The sequence below is a fragment of the Talpa europaea genome (genome assembly GCF_964194135.1).
Source record: "Talpa europaea genome assembly, chromosome: 3".
Taxonomy (NCBI): domain Eukaryota; kingdom Metazoa; phylum Chordata; class Mammalia; order Eulipotyphla; family Talpidae; genus Talpa; species Talpa europaea.
The window spans coordinates 92,048,234-92,069,857 of record NC_140069.1 but is presented as its reverse complement, the minus strand read 5'-3'; the positions used below and the strand labels follow the sequence as shown (position 1 = coordinate 92,069,857).

Below are 21,624 nucleotides of genomic sequence, written 5' to 3'. Positions count from 1 at the left end.
CTGGCCTGTACCCTGGTTCTTATATAAAAATAAATAAATCTTTAAAAAAAAAAAAAAAAAAAAACCTCATGGAGGAGACATCCAGTTTAGGGCTCAGAGAGATGGTAATAGGAGTTTCTCCAAAATATGAACATAAGTGAACCTCCTAGGACAACTTCCTGACTCCATCCTTATTTAGGGTCAAGCTGGAACGTGGAGGTCAGTGGTCTAGCCTGGACAGGAGGATGACTCCAGTCATTAGCTCGGCTCCCAAACAGAAAGGGCACCAACTTGTGGTGGGGAAGAAGGGAGAGAAAAAAGAAAAGATCTATGTCCTTCACCTTGGAAACGGTTTAGGGGTTAAGAAGCCAAATTTAGTAGAGACACTTCTCCTACTGCCCTGATACATTTCAAAGCCAAGATATTTACATTCTCTGAATCTCTAAGACTGATCTACTACTATTTTTCTTTCACAACTTGTATTAGAAGGAACTGAATGGAAAGAACTAAGGGCAAAAAAACAACAGCATTTGTGTATCAGTGTCCAGAAATATCAGTACTATCAGGTATAAATATTTGAGATCAGGCAGATGATATAATAATGTACATAAAATATGTGTTATATGTAAAACACTTAAAAATACAGTTCAGTATGAGAACGTTGCTATCTTCCATGTCATCCATTATTCATCTATATGCCATACATCTTCAAATAAAATTTTATACTTTGTACTTACAGCTGGACAGGTGTCATTTGTGTTAACACTTCGAAACCCGCAGCAATTTAAGTTTCTCTGAATGTCATCTCGAGCACTTGCTGTATTGTTCCAACCAACTTCCAGAAGCTGACCCTAGAAAATGCATTTAATGTATACATTAAAATGTGTTATAACTGCGTAAAATATATAAAGAGCCTACAACTTTCAGTATTGGTGTATTCCATAACTCCATTTAAACTTTTCAATGGCTTATACCTTAATCTGCAGCAAAATTTGAGGCACTATTTCTATCCTAAAAATGAAAAGTCTTAATTTTACATGCAATTTAAAAGAATCACTTGGTTCAAAGGCATATTTCTCACAATGTAATAAGACAAATGTTCCACTGTCCCAAAACAGAGACCCATATTCCTCTACAAACCAGAACCTGAAAACAATAATTGCTAGACTGGGACTACAAGTAATATGAAGCAAATGTTTCACTGCATGATGGTGGGGAAAGACTGGGTAGTCATCCTTTACTGGCAGTGCATTTTTACCCAATGAGGGCAAAATCCTATATAAAGGATATAAAAAAGGGCAACAACCGATGGTCTTTTAAGGTTCCAATAGGCAACATAATGCAGTCAGGAGCAAAAGATTTTAGCTATATAGAATGAAATGGCATTCTGAGCAAGAAGAAATTATTTCATATTGCAATGATTTGTTCCCCTTTACTCCCACACATACTTTGAGTATTATAAAATAGAAAAAAATTCTCTGCTTACCTGTTGCTCCTCGTTCAGGGCTAAACAAGCACAAGATACAGAAAACTGAACAAGAAACACAAGTAGGAGAATGATCATGTACTGAGAATTAAAGTTAAGGATATATCTAAATGCTCTTAAAATAACATGAAACTGAGATACTGACAACTTTAGAATATACTAGAAGAAATTCATCCAGCATATAGAACAAATAATACTTAAAGAAAATCTCAAAAGTATACACACAATTATTTCGATAATACACTGCAATTATAAGTTCATATGAAAAAATACGAGAATGACAATTATTTAACTATTTTGTGAAATTTAGAATAAAATACACACACACACACACACACACAACAAGGAACTAGTAAAAACAAACCTACAATAAGCTTTCTTTACATAAGTCAAAAGTGGCCAAGTGATAAGGCATCAGTCTCATATATTGTCTAAAATATATCACTAAAACGCTCAAACAAATATTCTTATGCTGGAAAGAACCTGGAGGTCACTAAATCAGTTCAGTATAATTCCAAATTGATAACTACATCAACAGGACACTTGTAAACTTGCAAATTACATTCATGATGTAGACCAGGAGAAAGTAGGAATACATAGACACACAATAACTTCATCCTAAGAAATGTTCCTAGGGTTAGCTGAATAACAGGACTTGCTAGAAGTTGCTGCTTGCCAATTCATTTCCTAAGAATAATTTTAATTGTCATTATCAAAACAGTTATCAATAACTGGTAAGAACAAATGCAGTTGGAGTAAAACTCCTGCTTTTTAAAAAGGATACAAAAAATAACAACACCTGATGGTGTTTTACGGCTCCAATCAGTCCCACTAAGGCGATCAGGAACAAGAAGATGCCCACTGCGATGACCACACCCACCACACGGAGACTGGAAATCAGCCCGAAGCCAATGCCCCAGGCAGCAATGCCAATCAACAGCAGACTAACCAACTGCAAAACAACCAGAAAGGGCAGAGATGGGCAGGGGAGGAGGGAGGCAGGGAGAAAAGAGAGAGGAAAACATCAGTTTATATATTGTCAAAACAATTGTCAGGCATTGATAACTCTCTTACAAATTATTCAGATACTACTATTGATAGAATGCACACAAGATCTCAACAGTAGCACCAATTTAACAAATTACATTAATCCTCAATCATGTTTTAAAAAAGCTATTATAGTATATACACATGTTGATTTTTAATGATGTACACCTGAAATATATAAAACAGTGTTATGCCAATTAAAAAATTGTAAATAAAAATATACACTAATCTATAAAATTATGACACCTCAGAGGTCATCTAGTTTATTAAGCCAGAATGATTGTTAATTAAGCTTTGGAAATAATAACATCATGTAGATCTGCTAGACTCAACATATGCTGACTTCTCACATGGAAATCATTTATATTTCCTTCAAAGTCCAGTTGGGCTCTAAACTCTTCCTCGTTCTCCACCTAAATTAAATTAACCTCTCCCATCTCTGGACAACTCTGTTCGAGGAGGAACACTCACTTTCTGTTTCCAAGCCTGTCTCTCCTAGGAGACTAAGAGCAACTGGAGAAATTAAGACCCCCATCTTTTTATCTGCCTGCATCCTAGAACCTATCACAGAACTTGCCCATGGGAACACCGAAATTTCTCACGGAATTGCTGCCCAAAGAACTGCATGAGATGCCATTTTCTATTCTATTTATTTATTTATATATATATATAAATTCTACTTTCTAATATATGAATCTAAATAGTATATATTAGACATCTGGTATATTTTTTATAATATATATTTAACATACTTTAAGTGTTATGTTATAATCCATACATATGACTCTATGTGCATGTACAAACATGAACTTATACAGAGAGAGAAACACTATTGAAACTTTAAAGATGAAAAGAGTCTAAGATATTTTAGCTATTTACAGAAAATGGTATTCTGAGCAAGAAGAAATTCTTTCCTATTCCTTCATTTTATTTAGTACTTACAAAACAAAACCAAGTGCAGTCACATGCCTCAAAATTGATCATCACCTATTAAACCCAAAATTACAACAATTTCTTTAAAATAACAAATATGCATCATGAGATATACAGTATAATTAACAGACAGATGCTACAGCTTACACATATATGAGGGAGGAGTGGGGTCTTAGAGCAAAAAGGAAATAGTATTTTCAATTCAATCCAGAATCACTCCTGATGCAAGCTGACAGTGTAACACCCAGTTGGGGGGATTCAAAATATATAAAATATACTTTCCAGCATCATTTTAAAGTATAATAAACATTGTTCAGAAATATACATAAACCACCACTATGCAATTTTTTTACTCACATGTGTAATATTTCATGTATGTAATCATGAAAGTTTATTAGACACAAATTATAAATGTGTTGGTATATAAAATTTTTGCACATGTAGAAATACAAGTAAAACTGCTGAATCTGCCAAATACAACATCTATTTGTATTTTTACAAACTTATTATAAAGAAGCAAAACTTGAGGATGATAGAAACTATCTAGCATGATAGAACAATATGGACAGGGTGTTCTCCACTGCAGTTAGGAAATACAGAAAGCCTTTGTTTTCAGGGAAAGAAGCAGAGAGAAAAAAATTCTCACAATTTTTGCCACCCAGAAATACGCCTAGTTGTTCTGGTTTTTTCAACTGCCCCTTATCAGCAGGTCCCTTTGCTTCTGTTTTATTTTTGTCATCTCACAATCTTCTCACAACTTCAATGTGGGAGTGAGAAAAAGTCCTCTGTCCCTTCACAAGTGAGCTTATTTCTGACTTGGTGGAATCCAAATATAAAACATTTCTTTTCACAAGGTATAAAAGGCAGAAGCCTGAAGGAGGTGCAAAGGAAAAAGGGCCAGTCACAGGGCCAGGCTTTGCCTGGGTGGGAGGAGAAGGCTAAGCTTTGCATTCCTACCATGCTGGGGAGTCAAATACTGAAGATGATCCACATTTACAACATTTACAGATTACAGGAACCAGTCAGCGAGCTCCAGAGAAATAGAGCCAATAGGATATATATTCAGAAAGAGGCTTATTTTAAGGAATAGGTTCATAATATTGTGGGGACTAGCGAGTTCAAACTTTGCAAGGTAGATTGGAAACTCAAGCAGGATTTCCATCTTGTTTTTATTGAAGTAACACTGCTGTAGAATAGTATGTATATACTGCATTAAATTCACCACTGAAAGTTCAATTCTATCCTTTACCATACAATTGGACCCCTCTTGCCCTATAGATCTACCTCCCTCCCCCCGCTTCCCTTCTGCTAACTTCTTCTATTGGTCTTACATTCTAAAAGTTTGTTTCATTTAGTTCATTTATTTGCTTTGTGTCTTTATGTATCACATATGAGTGAAATCACACATTGTGGATCTTCCTCAGTGTGACTTATTTTACTAAGTATAATACCTTATTCATCCATGCATGTTGTAAATGGCAGGAGTTCATCTAAGAAGTATTTCACTGCATCATATATACCACATCTTTTTTTCTATAATGCAGTTTTTAGGCAGGATTCCTTTTTTTCTCAGGAAACCTCATTATTGTTATAAAGGTTTTTAACTGACTGGATAACACCCACCCACACTATGAAGGGCATTCTGCTTAAATTTGCCTACTAAGTTTAAAAGTTAATGAGTTAATGACATCTACAAAATATCTTCATAGCACATTTATAAAACAACCGGGTATCACTCCCCAGGCAAGGTGACACATAAAATTAACCACCACATTTGCCAACTTCAAGTACTTGGTGTCTATTTCATAATTCAATTAAATTCAGGAGCAGAATCATCACTCTATTGCATTTGTTTATTTGAGTCTTAGAACCAAGAAAATCAGAAGCATGAATAACATGATGTATAAAAGTCTTCTAACAACAGTTTCAAAGGACCTTTTTTTTAATCATAGCAAATTCTTACTGTATTAATGAAATTCTTACCACAAGTGAAATATTCATCAAGAAATGGTTCACTAGACACTGAAAGCCAGAGATAGGATATCCCTACTAGAACAAAGGTGATCAAACTTTCTCTGTAAAGGCCCAGATATTTAACCATGTGGCTTTTGTGGGTCACATGGTCTGCCACAATTACCCAACACCACAGTTATATCACAAAAGCAACAAAATACATGGGGGGCCTCCCCGGTGGCGCAGTGGTTGAGCTTTGGGTTGTGAAGCTGCCCGCGGCCTCTGCGGCGCCAGTTCGATCCCCGGCTGCTCCCCGGCCACCGGAGGAGGGTCCCACATGGCGCGCAGGCCTCTCCTGCCGCCAGCTGCTCCCCTCAGCAGTGTACTTCGGTCTTTCTGCCTGCTCTGCTCCCCGCTCTGGCTCTGGCGAATTCTCTCACCCTCCCGCACTTCTGACTGTACCCAGTGCATGTATAAACAAAACAAATAAATAAATAAATAAAACATGCCTCTATTTAAAAAAAAAAAAGAAAATACATGGGCCTCCCCTGGTGGCGCAGCGGTTGAGCGTTGGGCTGCCAGCAGCCTCTGCAGCACCAGTTCAATCCCTGGCTGCCAGCAAGGGTCCCACATGGCATGACAGACCTCTCCTGCCGTGCCCACTGCTCCCCTCAGCAGTGTACTTCGGTCCTTCTGCCTGTTCTGCTCCCTGCTCTGGCTCTGGTGAATTCTCTCACCCTCCTGCGCTTCTGACTGTACCCAGTGGTTGTATAAATAAATAAATAAATACATCTTTTAAAAAAAAAAAAAGACAATACATAAACAAAGGAGCACAGCTGTGTTCCAATACAGTTCCACTTACAGATTCTAAAATTTAAGTTCATATACTCTTCCTGTGTAACAAAATACTACTCTTCCTTTTTTTTTTTTTTTTTGAATCCATTTAAAAACATAAAACCAGGCCCTCCCTGGTGGCACAACAGGTTAACACACAACCTATGAAGCTGTTCGCAGCCACTGCAGCCTGAGTTCAATTCCCGGCCAGGGAGCTACCCATATGGCACAACAGATATCTCCTGGCTCAGCCCGCTGCTCTCTTCAGCAGTGTATTTATTTCAGTTAGTCTGCCTGTTCTGTTCCCAACTCTGTCTCTGGTGAATCCTCTCACTCTCCACACCTCTGGCCTGTACCCCAGCTCTTGTATGCATAAATAAATAAATCTTTAAAATAAAACCAGTCTGAGCAAGCAGGTGATACAAAAATGGGCAGTGGAACAGCTGCAGCACATGGGCTGGGCTGTAGTTTGCTGACCTTTGCTCTAAAAGTCAGCGGAGGAGAGAATGGAAATTTTCAGAGGACAAATAATTGCTATATCAGAGATTTTTATAAGGTGTGTCAGAGAATAGTTCTATAATTTTTTTTAAAAATTCAGATAAATAGGGCCTCCCCGGTGGCACAGAGGTTGAGCGCTGGGTTGCGAAGTTGCCCGCAGCCACTGCAGCGCCGGTTCGATCCCCGGCTGCTCCCCGGCCACCAGAGGAGGGTCCCACATCCCATGTGGTGCGCAGACCTCTCCTGCCGCCCGCTGCTCCCCTCAGCAGTGTACTTCATCAGTCTGTGTGTTCTGCTCCCTGCTCTGGCTCTGGTGAATTCTCTCACCCTCCCGCGCTTCTGACTGTACCCAGTGCATGTATAAATAAATAAATAAATACATACATACATACATACATACATAAAAAAAAAATTCAGATAAATAGACCAGGTCAATGACTGCAATGAAGGAGTAAAGGAGGAGGTATACGCCAAAAAAATAATGAGCAACTGGGACTATTACCTCATAGGGCAAAAGAATGAATGTATGGTAAGAGATTTAACTAAATTAAGGCTCAGAAAAGAAGTTTATCCTGGATTACTGGATGGTTCCTAAATGTCAATAAAAACATCTTATAAAACAGGGTCAGAATCAGTTGGCACTAGGAGATCATTTGCATAATCATAATGGAGTTTTTGCTAAGCATTTTATCTTAAAATAAATCAGAAACTACTTTGCTCTGGATGACAGCATGGTACATATAACCAGAATTCTGGGGGGGGAAAAATGCCAAATGGAAACCACCACCAAAAAAAAAAACACACCAAAAAACAGGGTCAAAGGAAGGCTAGAGAGATACAAGGAGAGGAAGAGGCAATGCACAGAGAGAGACAGAGATAAAGGCCACCAAAAGCCAAGGAATGCCAAGGAATCCCAGCAGCTACCAGAAAACATACAAGGAAAAGATTCTCCCCCAGGACCACCAGGGTGAATGGAACTCTATGGACACCACATTTTAAATCTTTAGGTTTCCAGAACTGTATAAATAAATTTCTCTTGCTTTTTAAGTCACCATGTTTTTGGTACTTTTTCACTGAGACCCTAGAAAAATAAAACAGGACAATTTACACATTTGGATTTGGATAAGTCAAGTATTTGACTTTTAGAAAGCTGCTTGACATTTTACCACCAACAGAATTCCTACCTTGTACCCAGACTAAAGGATTCAGATATCCTTCTCAAAACCATACCAGAAAACCAAATTTGTTATTTACAACAGCAGCTTTTCAAAAAATGAGACAGTTGTTATTTGTTCACTTAGCTGCCAATTTATAGGCGTATTAATAACGGGAACTGAATTTTTTTTCCCTTTGAAAAATACTTCCTACAACTAAAAGGAGGGGGAAGTACTTTATCACTTCTTAGAATTCCCAGCTCTCAGACAGGGCACTTTGCTGTTACTGAAAGCATTTTCTAGAATAGTCATGATTATCTCTGTTTGTTTTCCAAGGAAAGGAAGAGACTAAATACTTTTATGTAACTCTATCAAGAACAATTCTCACCAAACTCACTCTGCAGTGTCTACTACTACTACTACTACTACTACTACTACTACTACTACTACTCCTCGACACCTCACTCTGAAAAACACTTAAGAGGGTATATCTGTTTTCTATTGTGGCTTTAACAAATTGTCACAAGCTTAGTGGCTTAAAACAGCTCAAATTTATTCTCTCATAATTCTGAAGATCAGAAGTCCAATGCGGGCCTTAAAAAAAGCTAAAATCTGTGTCAGTGAGGCTGCACTCTTTCTGGTAACTCTAAGGGACAATCCATCTCTTTGCCCTTTCCAGCTTCTAAAAGTCCCTACATTCCTTGACCTTTAGCCCCTTCCTCTATCTTCAAAGTCAGCAACAAAGCATCTTCAATCTCAGACTAGGACCTCCTTGCCTACACACGCCTCCTCCCCACACATACCTCCTCCCCCCACACACCTCCTCCCCTTCGTATGACCTTCTTGCCTCATATGGGCCTTTCTGACTACATAGGGCTCCCCTGGGGAATCAAGAAATAGATTCCCATCTCAAGATACTTAGTCACATCTTCAAAGTCCCATTTATTATATAAGATAACACATTCACAAATTCTAAGGATTAGAATATATACCTTTGGGAGGAGAAGAATATTACTTAGTCTAACAGAGCAGCTTCTGAGAACATAGGGTAACTGAGTTACCATAGAATCTATACTGCCACAAATACTTCCAAACATTAAAAGAGATTGTAACATTTTAAATATAAACTGAGCACAGAGAAATTATGAGAATTTCACAGGCCTAAAAGGAAGGGACAACTGAAAGTCAGAACTGTAAGCACACAGCTGGTGCTATGGGGGTGCAAGAGAGAGTGCAGCAGAAGGTCCTGGGTCAGAATAGTCTCTAAAAGGGTGGGACTAAACCAAGCAGAATTGGGAAGTGGAACTAAGACCTTGGCATAGCTGGGACTTCCAGAAAGCTGTATTTTAAGGGGGTTATAGAAAAACTACCTACCACATTCAGAATGACAGCAAAACTTTTGAGTATCTTCCCAAAAGCCTTCTGCAAGGAAGAGAAACTCTAATGCTTGGGTCTGGAGTCTAAATGTACACTACCCGGCACGTGGAAATCTTCAAGCCAAGCAATTCATATAAAAACTGGTCACAAGCAATGATGGCATTTAGGAGAGGAAAACCCACTGAAGAAATCCAAAATGACTCAGGAGGGACACTTCTAAATCCCAGCCCTCACGTCATTTCCAAAGATTAAAGCTTAAAATGTGGTCGCTCAAAAATCACAAACCACATAGAAAAAAAAAAAAAAAAGACATACTGTGAGATACAACACACAGCAAAAGAACTATCAGAGGTCCCAGGAACTTAAGGAAATAGAACTGAATGAGATGAAAATTAGTATTTTTAACCTTATTTTAAAAATAAAATACAAACAACATGGAATAAACAAAATCATATTTATGAATACAAATTTGAGAAAGAGATAAACAGAGCTAATCCAAAAACAGCAGAAGAAAAACAAATAGGAAGGGTAAATAAAGACTGATGAAAAGAGAAAATCTTGACAGGATTTCAGCAAAAATTTTTAAGAAAAAGAACAGGAGTAATGTCCTGTCAGAGGTCCTTAATTAATAAAGAATACCTACCAAAAATCCAAATCCAAAAATCTTACTCAATAATAATACATAAGAAACATTTCCTTAGATATTCCAGATTAAGACAAGGGTGCTGGCTACCCCACATCCCCTCAACAGTGGAGAAGGTCTGAGACAATAAAGTTAGAGTGAACAAGAGCAAAAGTGAGGGGAAAACACTTGCTATTACTTAACTATTCACAAATTAAGAGAAGTATCTACACAGGAAATTCAAGTGAATACAAATATTATTAAAACTGGTAAGAACCGGGCCTCCCTGGTGGTGCAGGGGTTAAGTCTTGTGCTGTCAAGCTATCACCAGCAACTGTGGCAATAGTTCGATCCCCGATCCCCAGCCATGGAGCTAACACCCATGGGACAGCAGACCTGTCCTGTCTTGCCCGCTGCTCCCGTCAGCAGTGTATTTCAGTAGATACACATGTTCTGCTCCCCACTCTGTCTCTGGTGAATCCACTCACCACCCATACTTCTGGCCTACACCCCGGTTCTTGTATGCCTAAATAAATAAAAATAAATCTTAAAAATAAGTTGGTAAAAACCAGCAAAGTAGCTAGTAATAGAGTAAGAGCAATATGCAAAAATCAATATATATTGATGCACCAAAAAATTTTTAATGTACTTTTTAGGATATAATTTATAGTAAGTACCAAAATTATAAGGAATGCATAAATAAATCTAACTTTTTTTTTTTTTTTTTTGTGGGACCCTCGCCATTGGCCGGGGATCGAACTGGCACTGCAGAGGCTGCGGGCAGCCGCTGCGCCACCAGGGGAGGCCCTAAATCTAACAAAATTTTATAAGACTTTCAGGTGAAAAATGTGAGGAGAACTGAAGAGCATTAGAAAGATTCAAAGTTTCTGTACAACGAAAGAGAAAGTAACCAAAATGAAAAGGCACCCTACTTAATGGAAGAAAATATTTGCACACCATACATCTGACAAGTGACTGATATTAAAGATCTACAAAGAGCTCATAAAAGTAAACAAACAAACCCATCAAAAAAATGGACAGAAGTTCTCATACCAAAGTCTTTAATCCATTTAGATTTATTTTTGTGCATGGAGGTAAGAGTGATGCAATCTCATGATTTCATGTAGTCAGTTTTCCCCAGCACCATTTGTTAAAGAGATCTTCCTTTCCCCATTGTAGTCATTAAATCCTTTATCATGAATTAAGTATTGATATATATGTGGATTTATAGAATTTTGGCTTCCCTTTCTGTTCCATTGATCCATGTGCATATTCTTACTCCAATACCATATGTTGTTTTGATTATTGCTGCTCTATCATTCAAGTCAGGTAACAAGATGCCTCTGTTTGCTCTTTTTCTCAGGATTACTTTTGCTAGTGAACACCTATGATTCCATGTAAGTTTTAATAATTTGTCTTCAATTTCTTAAAAATATTGATATTTTAATGAGATTGTGTTAAACATATATCAATTTTGGTAGAATAGTCATTCTGACTATATTGATTCTCCCCAACTATGAGGATGGAACATCTTTAAGATGCAACCTATGAAGCTTTTTTCAGCCACTACAGCACAAGTTCGATCCCCAGCCAGGGAGCTACCCATAAGGCACAACAGACCTCTCCTGTCTCACCCACTGCTCAGCAGTGTATTTCAGTCAGTCTGCCTGTTCTGTTCCCCACTCTCTCTGGTGAATCCTCTCACCCCCTACACCTCTAGCCTGCACCCCAGTTCTTATATGTATAAATAAATCTTTAAAAAAAGGAAATTGATGAAGAAATATCAGTGTCCACTGTACTTTTCCTTGCCCAGCAGCACTGTCCTTGCCCAGTAAGCTCCTACTGGCAAATCAACCCTTGTCAATGGCAGCTCAAATTGCCCCATATTGCCTGTTATCATTCTGTAAAACCTACACCATTCTACTTTTTGAGACTTTGCTTGTTTTAGTAAAATTATGTATATAAAAGTAAATGAGCTAACATAATTTAAAAATAATCCTAACAAAAGTGTACCTAACAACACTTATTATAATGGCTATGTAATTAAAACCAAATGACTTACACAAATCTAAATCGGCAATAGTGTGGGCTTGGAGAGATAAGGAATTCTAAATCAGCAGGGAAAGAGCCGATTTTAGTAAGTAACCATAAACATCAATTATATTCATTTTGAAAAAGAATAGTATTAATTCCTACCTTACACTATAGATCTTAAAATATAAAAACCAAAACTGAAACTCTTAGGAAAAAGTACCAAAATTATTTTAATGACTTTGTGGTTAAAGGAAAATTTCTTAACAAGACCCACCCCAAAAAGCACATATAACAACAATATGGCATTTATTATGTGCAAGTAAATATTCTCAGAGTTTTACATTTATTAATTAACCTTACTTTCACCTCAACCCTAAGCAAGAGATAGTACTACTAGTGCATCCACTTTCCAGAAATGGAAGTCGCGCAAAGCGACATTAAGTAACTGCAGAGGCAGGAAGACCACAGAGCAGGTTTTCTGATCCAGCAGACCGGGTAAAGGAGGAGTCAGAGACCTCAGTGGCTTTTGCAAGTCTTTTATTTAGATTTACCAGGTACATGGCAGGCAGAGGTGCTGGGGGGCCGGGAGGCTAGCAGTCCCCTCTATCTGGGCTCTCTGGCGTTCTCTCTGCTTCTCTTCTTCTTCTCTCGGCTTCCGTTCATTCTTGGCTTCTGCCGGCATCCCTGTGATGCTGCCTCTAAAAGCCCAGTCTCAGCCCAGGTGAATCCCATCCACACATGCCTATACCCTATTCCAGGTGCCCGCCATCAGGCATGCATTCAGGACCCCAGGGTTCTGTCATCTATCCTAATAGCAGGAGGGCAAAAAAACCTGATACTTTTTACCTTACCCTATAGTAACTTGCAAGGAAAAATAGGTCAGGAATAAGAATCCCAGGCTGGGGAGGGCCTCCCTGGTAGCACAAGAGGTTAAGCACAGCACTATGAAGTTACCTGCACCCACTGCAGCATGAGTTTGATCTCCGCCCAGGGAGGTGACCCACATGGCGCAGCAGACTTCTCCTGACTCTCCTGCTGCTCCCCTCAGCAGTGTGCTTCAGTAGATCTGCCTGTTCTGTACCCCACTCAGTCTGGTGAATCCTCTCACCACCCCTCGCATCTCTGGCCTACATCCCATCTCTTGCATGCATAAGTAAATAAATCTTTAAAAAAAAAAAAAATCCTAGGCTGTCTGCCTAGTTTCTGTGGTCTTACCAACCACACCTTATCTCAAAGTTAAAAATGTTTTAATTTTATACAGTGAGAAATACCAGATAAATGAAGGATAAGCCTAGGACTAGAAGAAAATCTGAGCACTCATTAAATAATGCCTACGAATCAATAAAAAGGTCAAAACAGCACATTGAAAAGTGGTCAAAGGTAAGGAGGCAGTTCACTGAATTAGACTCAAAAGGCAAATCAGGGCCTCCCCTGGTGGCGTAGGGGTAGAGCACTGGGTTGCAAGGCTACCCGCAGCCTCTGCAGCACCAGTTCCATCCCCTGGCCACCAGCGAGGGTCCCACCAAAAAAAAAAAAAAGACAAATCAACACATGAAAGGTGTTAATTCTCACTACAATTCAGGAAAACAAAAACAAGGAGATACTGTCTCCATGTGCACTGGATTGGGAAGAATTAAACCTAATGAGGGCCTACCGGGCTGCACAGCAGGTTGAGCACAGTGCTGTGAAGCTGTCTTTGCAACATGGGGTGGGTTCCACTCCTGGCCAGCCCGGGGGAAACCCACATGGTGCAGCAGACCTCTCCTGCCTTGCCTGCGCTCCCCTCAGCAGTGTCTTTGGTCGTCTGTCTGCCTGTTCTGCTCCCTGCTCTGTCTCTGGTGAATTATCTCACCCTCCCATGCCTCTGACCTGTACCCCAGTTCTTGTATAAATAAATAAAATCTTTAAAAAAACAAAACGAAACCTAATGATACCAAGTATGTGGAGAATCTAGAACTTACATTAAAGATAGAGCATAAGTCATTGTAGTCACTTTACAGAACAATTTGGCAGAAACTTAAAAGAGGTCTATACCTTATAAAAACATTAATTCTGCTTCTAGATCAATAACCAAGAGAAACACCCATGTCCCAATATGACATATTTTAGGATTTTTTTTTTTTTGCAGCTTTCTTATAGTAGTAAAAACTTAAAAACCTCATACACAATGATGAGGGAATTCATAAACTCTGATGAAATTACTCAGTATTAATACAGTGACTTAGATCTACTTCTATTAAATCAATAAATTTCAAAGATGAAAGAAACTGTATAAACATTGGTAAAACATCATTTATATAAATCTTCAAACCTGAAAAACAATGCTACTCATTCTTTGTGGTTAATTAATAGGTCAAACTGGCCTATTACTTATATATCTAGCCCATAGATATATAAACATGCAAGGAAATGACTTTTTTTTTATATAAAGATTTATTTATGCATACAAGAACTGGGGTACAGGCCAGAGGAGGAGAGGGTGAGAGGATTCACCAGAGACAGAGTGGGGAGCAGAACAGGCAGACTGACTGAAATACACTGCTGAGGGGAGCCACGGGCGAGACAGGAGAGGTCTGCTGCGGCATGTGGGTAGCTCCCTGGCCGGGGATTGAACTCGTGCTGCAGTGGCTGTGAATAGCTTCATAGTGCTGTGCTTTACCCCTTGCACCACCAGGGAGGCCCGGAAATGACATGTTGAATTGAGAGTGATTGCTGTTGAATTGAGGGTGATTGCTGCTGAAGGGGAAACTGGGACGGGCGATGGACAGTGGCCTTTAGACATGACCCAACACTGGTGGCTGTGATATCACGCTGCTGGGTTCGAAAGAGCCTACTGTATTATTTTCTGTGCATATGAAATGCTTCTATTATATTTTATAATATATATTAATGTTTTCTATATATTCAAACAGATATTTCCTAAAATATTTCCTTGAATATCTGTCTTATTAGGGGACCAATTCTAACTTCTGCCTTGGTTTCCTCTGTTAAATTGATCCAAGACTCCTCTTTCAGTCTTTGTTCCTACCACACAGCTACTTAAATCAAAATGTTCTCATCTGTCTCTCAAATATTTCACATTAATTGCACTCTTGAAGTCCTGTGCATATTCCTTCCTCTACTTTGCTCCATTTAGGAAACAGACGGGCTATTGAATGAAGGTGGCCCACAACTGAAGGCAGCAGGCAACACTTTGTGGAATGCCCACATGCTTACAACAGAAAGTCAGGTCAAGGTCTACCACATTTGAGTAATCTCATGTGTGAAACGAGATCCCCCACACAAATACAAACACACACTCATCACAGAAAGACACATTCTAATTTGTAACAAAGGTCATTCCTAAAAGTGGAAGAGAACATTAACTGTCCAATCTCAAACAAATGTTGCATTTATTACTACAATAGTGAAACAGTACAAAGTTATTTGGGTTAATCAACTTTCTGGTTAAATCCCCAACTTGTAAGTCAGGATTTTTCAATAAAAAACTGAAAACAATGCAAATGTAATTGATGTTTTTAACACTGTGGAACAAAATTACCCCACATATTATGTGATATGCCGCTAACTGGATCCGATTATCAGTGTTCCTCTAACTTTTACTAAGAAGGAGTCTTTTAAAGATAAACAATTCATTTCTTAGTAGTGGTAACTATATGAAATATTGGTTAATAATTTCAAAGACAATAGGATTATGTGAAGTTTTCCAAACTAGAGATCTAAAAATTACTGATTCCAATAAAATTAATTCTAACTACAAAATTTAAAGGCCTGGTTTTGTCACTAGAACTTGGGAGGCAAAAGGACTGTAAGAATCCTTTGTTCAATAATAATAACAGTTTCCTAATGAGGCCAATTGTAATAGAAAGTAAATTTAGAACAACGACAAATAGTTTCCTTCCTCTGGGAGACAAAAACCTGATAAAAACTGAGTATGAATCTGTTAACTGGTTGATAGCAATGTCTTTATGAGCAGGAAGCACAACCTTTCCTGTTTTCTCTTTAAAACAAAAAAGTGGGAAACATAAAAAGAATTTTTTAAAGAGAGATTACAAGACTACAGTGGAAAAGGCATACCAAAGCAAGATGATAAGAGAGCCTCTCTAATGGGCATTGCTTCCCCAAGCAAATCCTAATTGGAGATGGTGACAAAACTACTAGTGGGCACAGGGGGAGAATCCGTCAAAGGGGAAGATATGGGGAGGGCACTGTGGAAAGGACGTGGTGATACAAGACTCACGAGACACCACAAACTCACAGAACACCCAGGACCAAGCTACCTGCACAGTGATCTTAATCTCATCCCTTCACTTTAAAAGTGATTAGAGAAGCAAAATGACATGCCCAACAACACAGACGCAGAGTTGAGACAAATTTGCTGCTTGGTATATGTCCCCCATGTAGGTCTAGGCATAGGGCCTAGCAATGTATTTAACTCTGACATATAATACTAGAGACAGGGTTATAAAGCACAGGAAATTGTAGTTCTTGCCTTGTAGCCACTCTGTTAACCATTTGAATAGTATCCTTAACTTACTCTGAGACCTGGCTGCATGAGTTTTACAAAAGAACAGTAAAGTCCATTATTCATACAAGTTTTCTATCAGTTAACTACCAAATGCTAGCTGATTAATTTTGTGCATTTTATTTTTCTTTAACCCAACCCATAAATTCTGTCACATATGTCTAGATTCACATACAAGCACAAGCATACACCAAAATGCTTGGAGTGGGGGAGCAAGAAATCATGATGCTCCAGATAAAGTCTTTATCTTTGTGATCACTCTAACTAAAAAAAAAAAAAAAAAAAGTTTAAAACAAACCAAATGTATTAATGCACTTTGGGGATTAATACATGTAATACCATTAATAACAAAGAAAAAATACATATATCTGCACAATATTTTTTATAATACAGCACAATTGGGTACTGCAGTATTTAGCCACTAAGCCTTTCAAATGATGAAGGAATTGGGAGAAAATTCTAAAATTAGAAGAATCAGATGAATTGCTACCCAGAGGAAGAATAACATCTATAGTAGCCATATGCTGCTTTTACAACCCAGCACATACATTTCTCATAAAACTTAACAACAGCTTCATGGGTTCCTTCCAACACTACCTGCAGCAGAAATACAAGGTTCAGTTCTATTCATTGTTGTCCACAGTGATTGGCCCGAAGGATGGGTCTATAAACCTACAGGGTCAATCGATATGTCCCATAAGGTAATACAGGGATATTCAAATTAAAAGAAAAAAAGAATCCCTTTTGCATAGCAAGCTATAAAGACAATCAAAACTGATTCCTCCAGTGGTCATCATACACATGGAAAGATCTGTCCTAGAAAGAATCTAAGCTCAGGCAAGCTGAGCTGAGAAGTGGACAGTAGGGAAATGAGAGTTCTAACCTTTCCAGAGCACCTCGATCCAGTCATACCTGATGATCCAACGACTGGATGTTACAATTATACAGAGCAATACATTCTTTTATGCCTTTCTAAAACCACAAAGAATTCCAGTTAATCCAAATTCCATATTGCAAGTGTACCACAAAATTTTTAATACCCGCAAACTTTCTGTGACTCTGTGCACCTTCACCACTGTGACCACCTTCCCTAAATAAATGAACTCTAAGTCCTTCACCTTTACAGTGGGCCTTAGAAAAATACAAGCACTCCCATTTAGCAGAAAAGTCCTCCATAAAACTTTTTACTCTAAGGACAAAACAAGGAGGGAATCGGTCAGTCTGAGAAATGTCCTACACCATCTTATTTCTGCAAACACCCTCTCTAGGCTTACCAAATTTATTTCCTGCCTAAACTTTATTGCTGAGCAAGTCAGTCATTGCCTATAGATTAGGAGTAAGGGTTGTGGAGTGGGAAAGAATTACAAAAGATAATAATGAAATCTGGGGAGTGTTCGATGTATTTCTGAATGCAGTAATGGGTTCACATGTCAAACTTAACAAATTTATATTTTAAACATGTGCAACTGATTGTATGTCAGTCATACCTCAATAAAATTTGTAGGGCCTCCCTGGTGGCACAAGGGGTTAAGTTGCAGCACTATGAAGCTCTAAGGAGCCACTGTAGCACAGCACCCGAGCTTGACCCCGGATCAGCCAGGGAGCCAACCTACATAGCACAGCAGACCTCTCCTGTCTTGCCCACTGCTCCCCTCACCAGTGTATTTCAGTCAATCCACCTGTTATGTTCCCCACTCTGTCTCTGGTGAATCCTCTCACCACCCACACCTCTGGCCTGTACCCCAGCTCTTTCAGGCATAAATAAATAAATCTTTAAAAAAAAATTTGCAAAACAAAAACTAGACACAGCTTTACTAGGAAAAACATTTTAAAGCATCACCCTCCCTCTGACATGAAACAAATCTCAGAGTTGCAGATGTCATGTAGAAGAAAATCACAGATCAAAGGTGGTAAGGCAGGAAGACAGATGGAGATGGGCACCTTGATAACATGCTTGAATTGTACACCTGTGGACATCTTGCTCCATGAAAATAATAAACCTTACTGTTGCAAGCAGCAGTAGCTAGGTGTCTATTACCTGCAACTGGACCCTATTCATAATAGGTGGTCTTTGATGACTGTTTTTATTTTTTAAAGATTTATTTATTTATACAAGCACTGGGTACAGTCAGAAGCGCGGGAGGGTGAGAGAATTCACCAGAGCCAGAGCGGGGAGCAGAACAGGCACAAGGACCGAAGTACACTGATGAGGAGAGCAGTGGGCACAGCAGAAGAGATCTGCGTGCTATGTGGGACCCTTGCTGGAGGCCGGGGATCGAACCGGTGCTACAGAGGCTGCGGGCAGCTTCACAGTCCAGCGCTCAACTGCTGCGCCACTGGGGAGGCCCTGATGATTGTTTTTAAAATACCATAAGATGAGGTCATTCCCATCTGGCTATTTTTGTTTCTAATCTCAGGATAAAGTCCAAACTCTTAGGTTGAAAAATCCCAGGATGTAAAGGACCTGGATTACCTCTAGAGGTAATTCATTAGCTACTACTCCCCACCTCCAGTCTTATTTTAAATTCTCTTGATGGGCCTGCTAGACTTTAAGTGCCATACAGTCAAGACACAGGCTGATCTGATATTACAAGCATCTGCCTAACTGCCTGGTACAAAAGAGTACTCAAAATATACCTATGAATGAAAGAGCATGTGATATTGTGCATTATACTTCAGACAGGCAAATACTTATTCCCTGACCTATACAATACTTGTGAGAAAGAAATCTACTACTGAGGTTCTAGATCACTTCTTCTGCACATAACCTACACAGAAGATTTTTATTCTTCCATGAAATATTCACCACATACCAAAAATAAGATGTAAAGAAAGAGTTGAATTATTTCTAAAACTGTTACTTTTTTAATTAAAGATTTATTTTAGGCCTCTCCGGTGGCGCTGCGGTTGAGCGCCGGGTTGCGAAGCTGCCCACAGCCTCTGCAGCGCCGGTTCGATCCCCGGCCACTGGGTGAGGGTCCCACAAGGCGCGCAGACCTCTCCTGCGGCCCTGCTGCTCCCCTCAGCAGTGTACTTTGTTGGTCTGCCTATTCTGTTCCCCACTCTGGCTCTGGTGAATTCTCTGGCCCTCCTGCACTTCTGACTGTACCCAGTGCTGTATAAATAAATAAATGAATCTTTAAAAAAAAAAGATTTATTTTATTTATTTAAGCATACAAGAGCTGGGGTTCAGGCCAGAGGTGTGGGGTGGTGGTGAGAGGATTCACCAGAGACAGAGTGGGGAGCAGAACAGGCAGACTGACTGAAATACACTGCCGAGGGGAGCATCAGGCAAGACAGGAGATGTCTGCTGCGCCATATGGGTCGTCTCCCTGGCCTGGGGTTGAACTTGTGCTGCAGTGGCTGGAGATAGCTTTGTGGTGCTAAGACTTAACCACTTGTGCCACCAGGGAGGCCTTGCATTTTTTTTTTTTTTTTTTTTTTTAAGCATCCAAGGTTCTACCTGGGTGGGTGAATGAACATGAGGATGAAAGAGGAAGGTGGCACATTCGGGGAAAAAATAAATGGATTCAATTATGGACTTAAATTACTCAAAAATGTTTTGCCAACACTAAAGAGAAATTGTGATGGGAATGGAGAGTTGGAAATTTAAAATGGTAGAAAGATTTAAAAGAACTACACCACCTAAGTGTAATACAGCATCCACAAACTCATAAAGAAAACAAAAGCCTGGACAATCTTCCCTCTATATGCTTCATATGAAACATTACCCTTGAACACTGGCCTCTCTCCAGAACTTCCACTTCATGTGGAAAACTGAAAAATAACTCAGAGATGATCAAGCATGTGTTTCCACAATACCAAACATCTGGGTGGGAGTTTGAAAATTCTATAAATATTCCAGATATTGCTAAATATCCAGACATTTAGTGTTGAAGCCAAGATCTTAGTTCATCGTGTCATTTCCATCCTTCAAATGACACAAAGAAGCCTGAAATGCCTCTATTAGCTATTTTTTTCTTCTTGATGTTCTCCATGGTGTCAAGCAGATTATTTTATACTTAGCTAGGCACAAAATACATAATATATAGTATCTACTGGGAAGAAATTACATGAAAGGAATCAAAACTAAGGGACCCTGACTTTTCATTTTCCAAGAGTAACTAGATTGAGGTGGTATGCAAAGCTGTCACTAAAGTTTCAACAAAACAATTGAGGGTTGGAAGGAACGGAGCACAAAGCTCTCTACAATATGGAGCCTTGGCATGGTCGACAGCAAAGACAAAGTAAAAGAATATCTTATAACACTGGCTCTCAGCCCTCACTGTAATTTAGAATTAGTTTTGGAAGCTTTAAAAAAGCTTTTGAAAAAATCACATGCCCTCCTCCTCTCTCTAAATCTTGATTGAATCACCCTGGGATGGCACTGAAGTACTAAAATAGCCAAGTGAAAATATAAGAAAATAGTTTTCTACTAAAGAGGAGGCTTTATTTAAGTAATTTTACAAAGACAGAGAAAGACATTAGAGATTGAGAACAAAGGGTCAGCAAGGACAGAAAGGCCAGCAAAGGCAAAATGTCTGGGGAATCCTTTATGGCTGAAATAGGTAAAGGGATATAGACAGGAGAAGTAGATAGTGCCAAAGAACTTGTGTTTTTTCTCCTAGAGTTGTTACCCATTGTAATAACTGGATTGAGAATATTCATTTTGCAGTGCCAAGATAGTCCAGAGGAAGAATTCAGTTAAAATGGGAAGAGTAGGAAGAGGAGCTATTTATTTATTTTATTGCTGTACCATTAGTGTACAGTACTATGTAAATTTGAAGACAGCTTCACACTTGGATAAATGTACATATCACACCTATCACTGTAGGGCTAGTACCAATCACAAGGACCTCATTTAAACCCACTAAAACCATAAATATTATGCCACTGAGAAGTTCAAATCACTTTTAAAATATGGGCTGAAATACAATATTTCCCAAAATTAATTGTATAGTTTTTTTTTTTTTTTTTTTTTGTAAATGCGTCTTAATGATACAGTTTGCAATAACCTCATTTCGGCAAGAAATGGTATAAATGGCACTGTGTTTTTAAATGAAAAGCAGGGAAATCTTACAAACACATTTGACACAAAAGCAGGAGATATATATCAGCCTGTAAATAGTGTATAATTTTAAAGTTGAAAATACAAATAAATATTTGGCAACCACTTAGAAAT

The 21,624-nt window shown here is 38.8% G+C and overlaps 1 protein-coding gene across 1 annotated transcript in view; it reads right to left on the bottom strand.

Annotated features, from left to right (window-relative positions):
- The window catches only part of TSPAN13 (tetraspanin 13), a gene marked incomplete at its 3' end in the record, with an annotated part of 34,238 nt that overhangs the window by 6,835 nt on the left and 5,779 nt on the right, over window positions 1-21,624 (bottom strand). The window contains exons 2-4 of the mRNA XM_084229481.1: window positions 2,250-2,417; window positions 1,466-1,546; window positions 717-830 (exon numbers count right to left, since the gene is read on the bottom strand). Of these exons, the coding sequence (XP_084085607.1) occupies window positions 717-830; window positions 1,466-1,546; window positions 2,250-2,417 (363 nt within the window). The remainder of the gene's footprint in view (window positions 1-716; window positions 831-1,465; window positions 1,547-2,249; window positions 2,418-21,624) is intronic.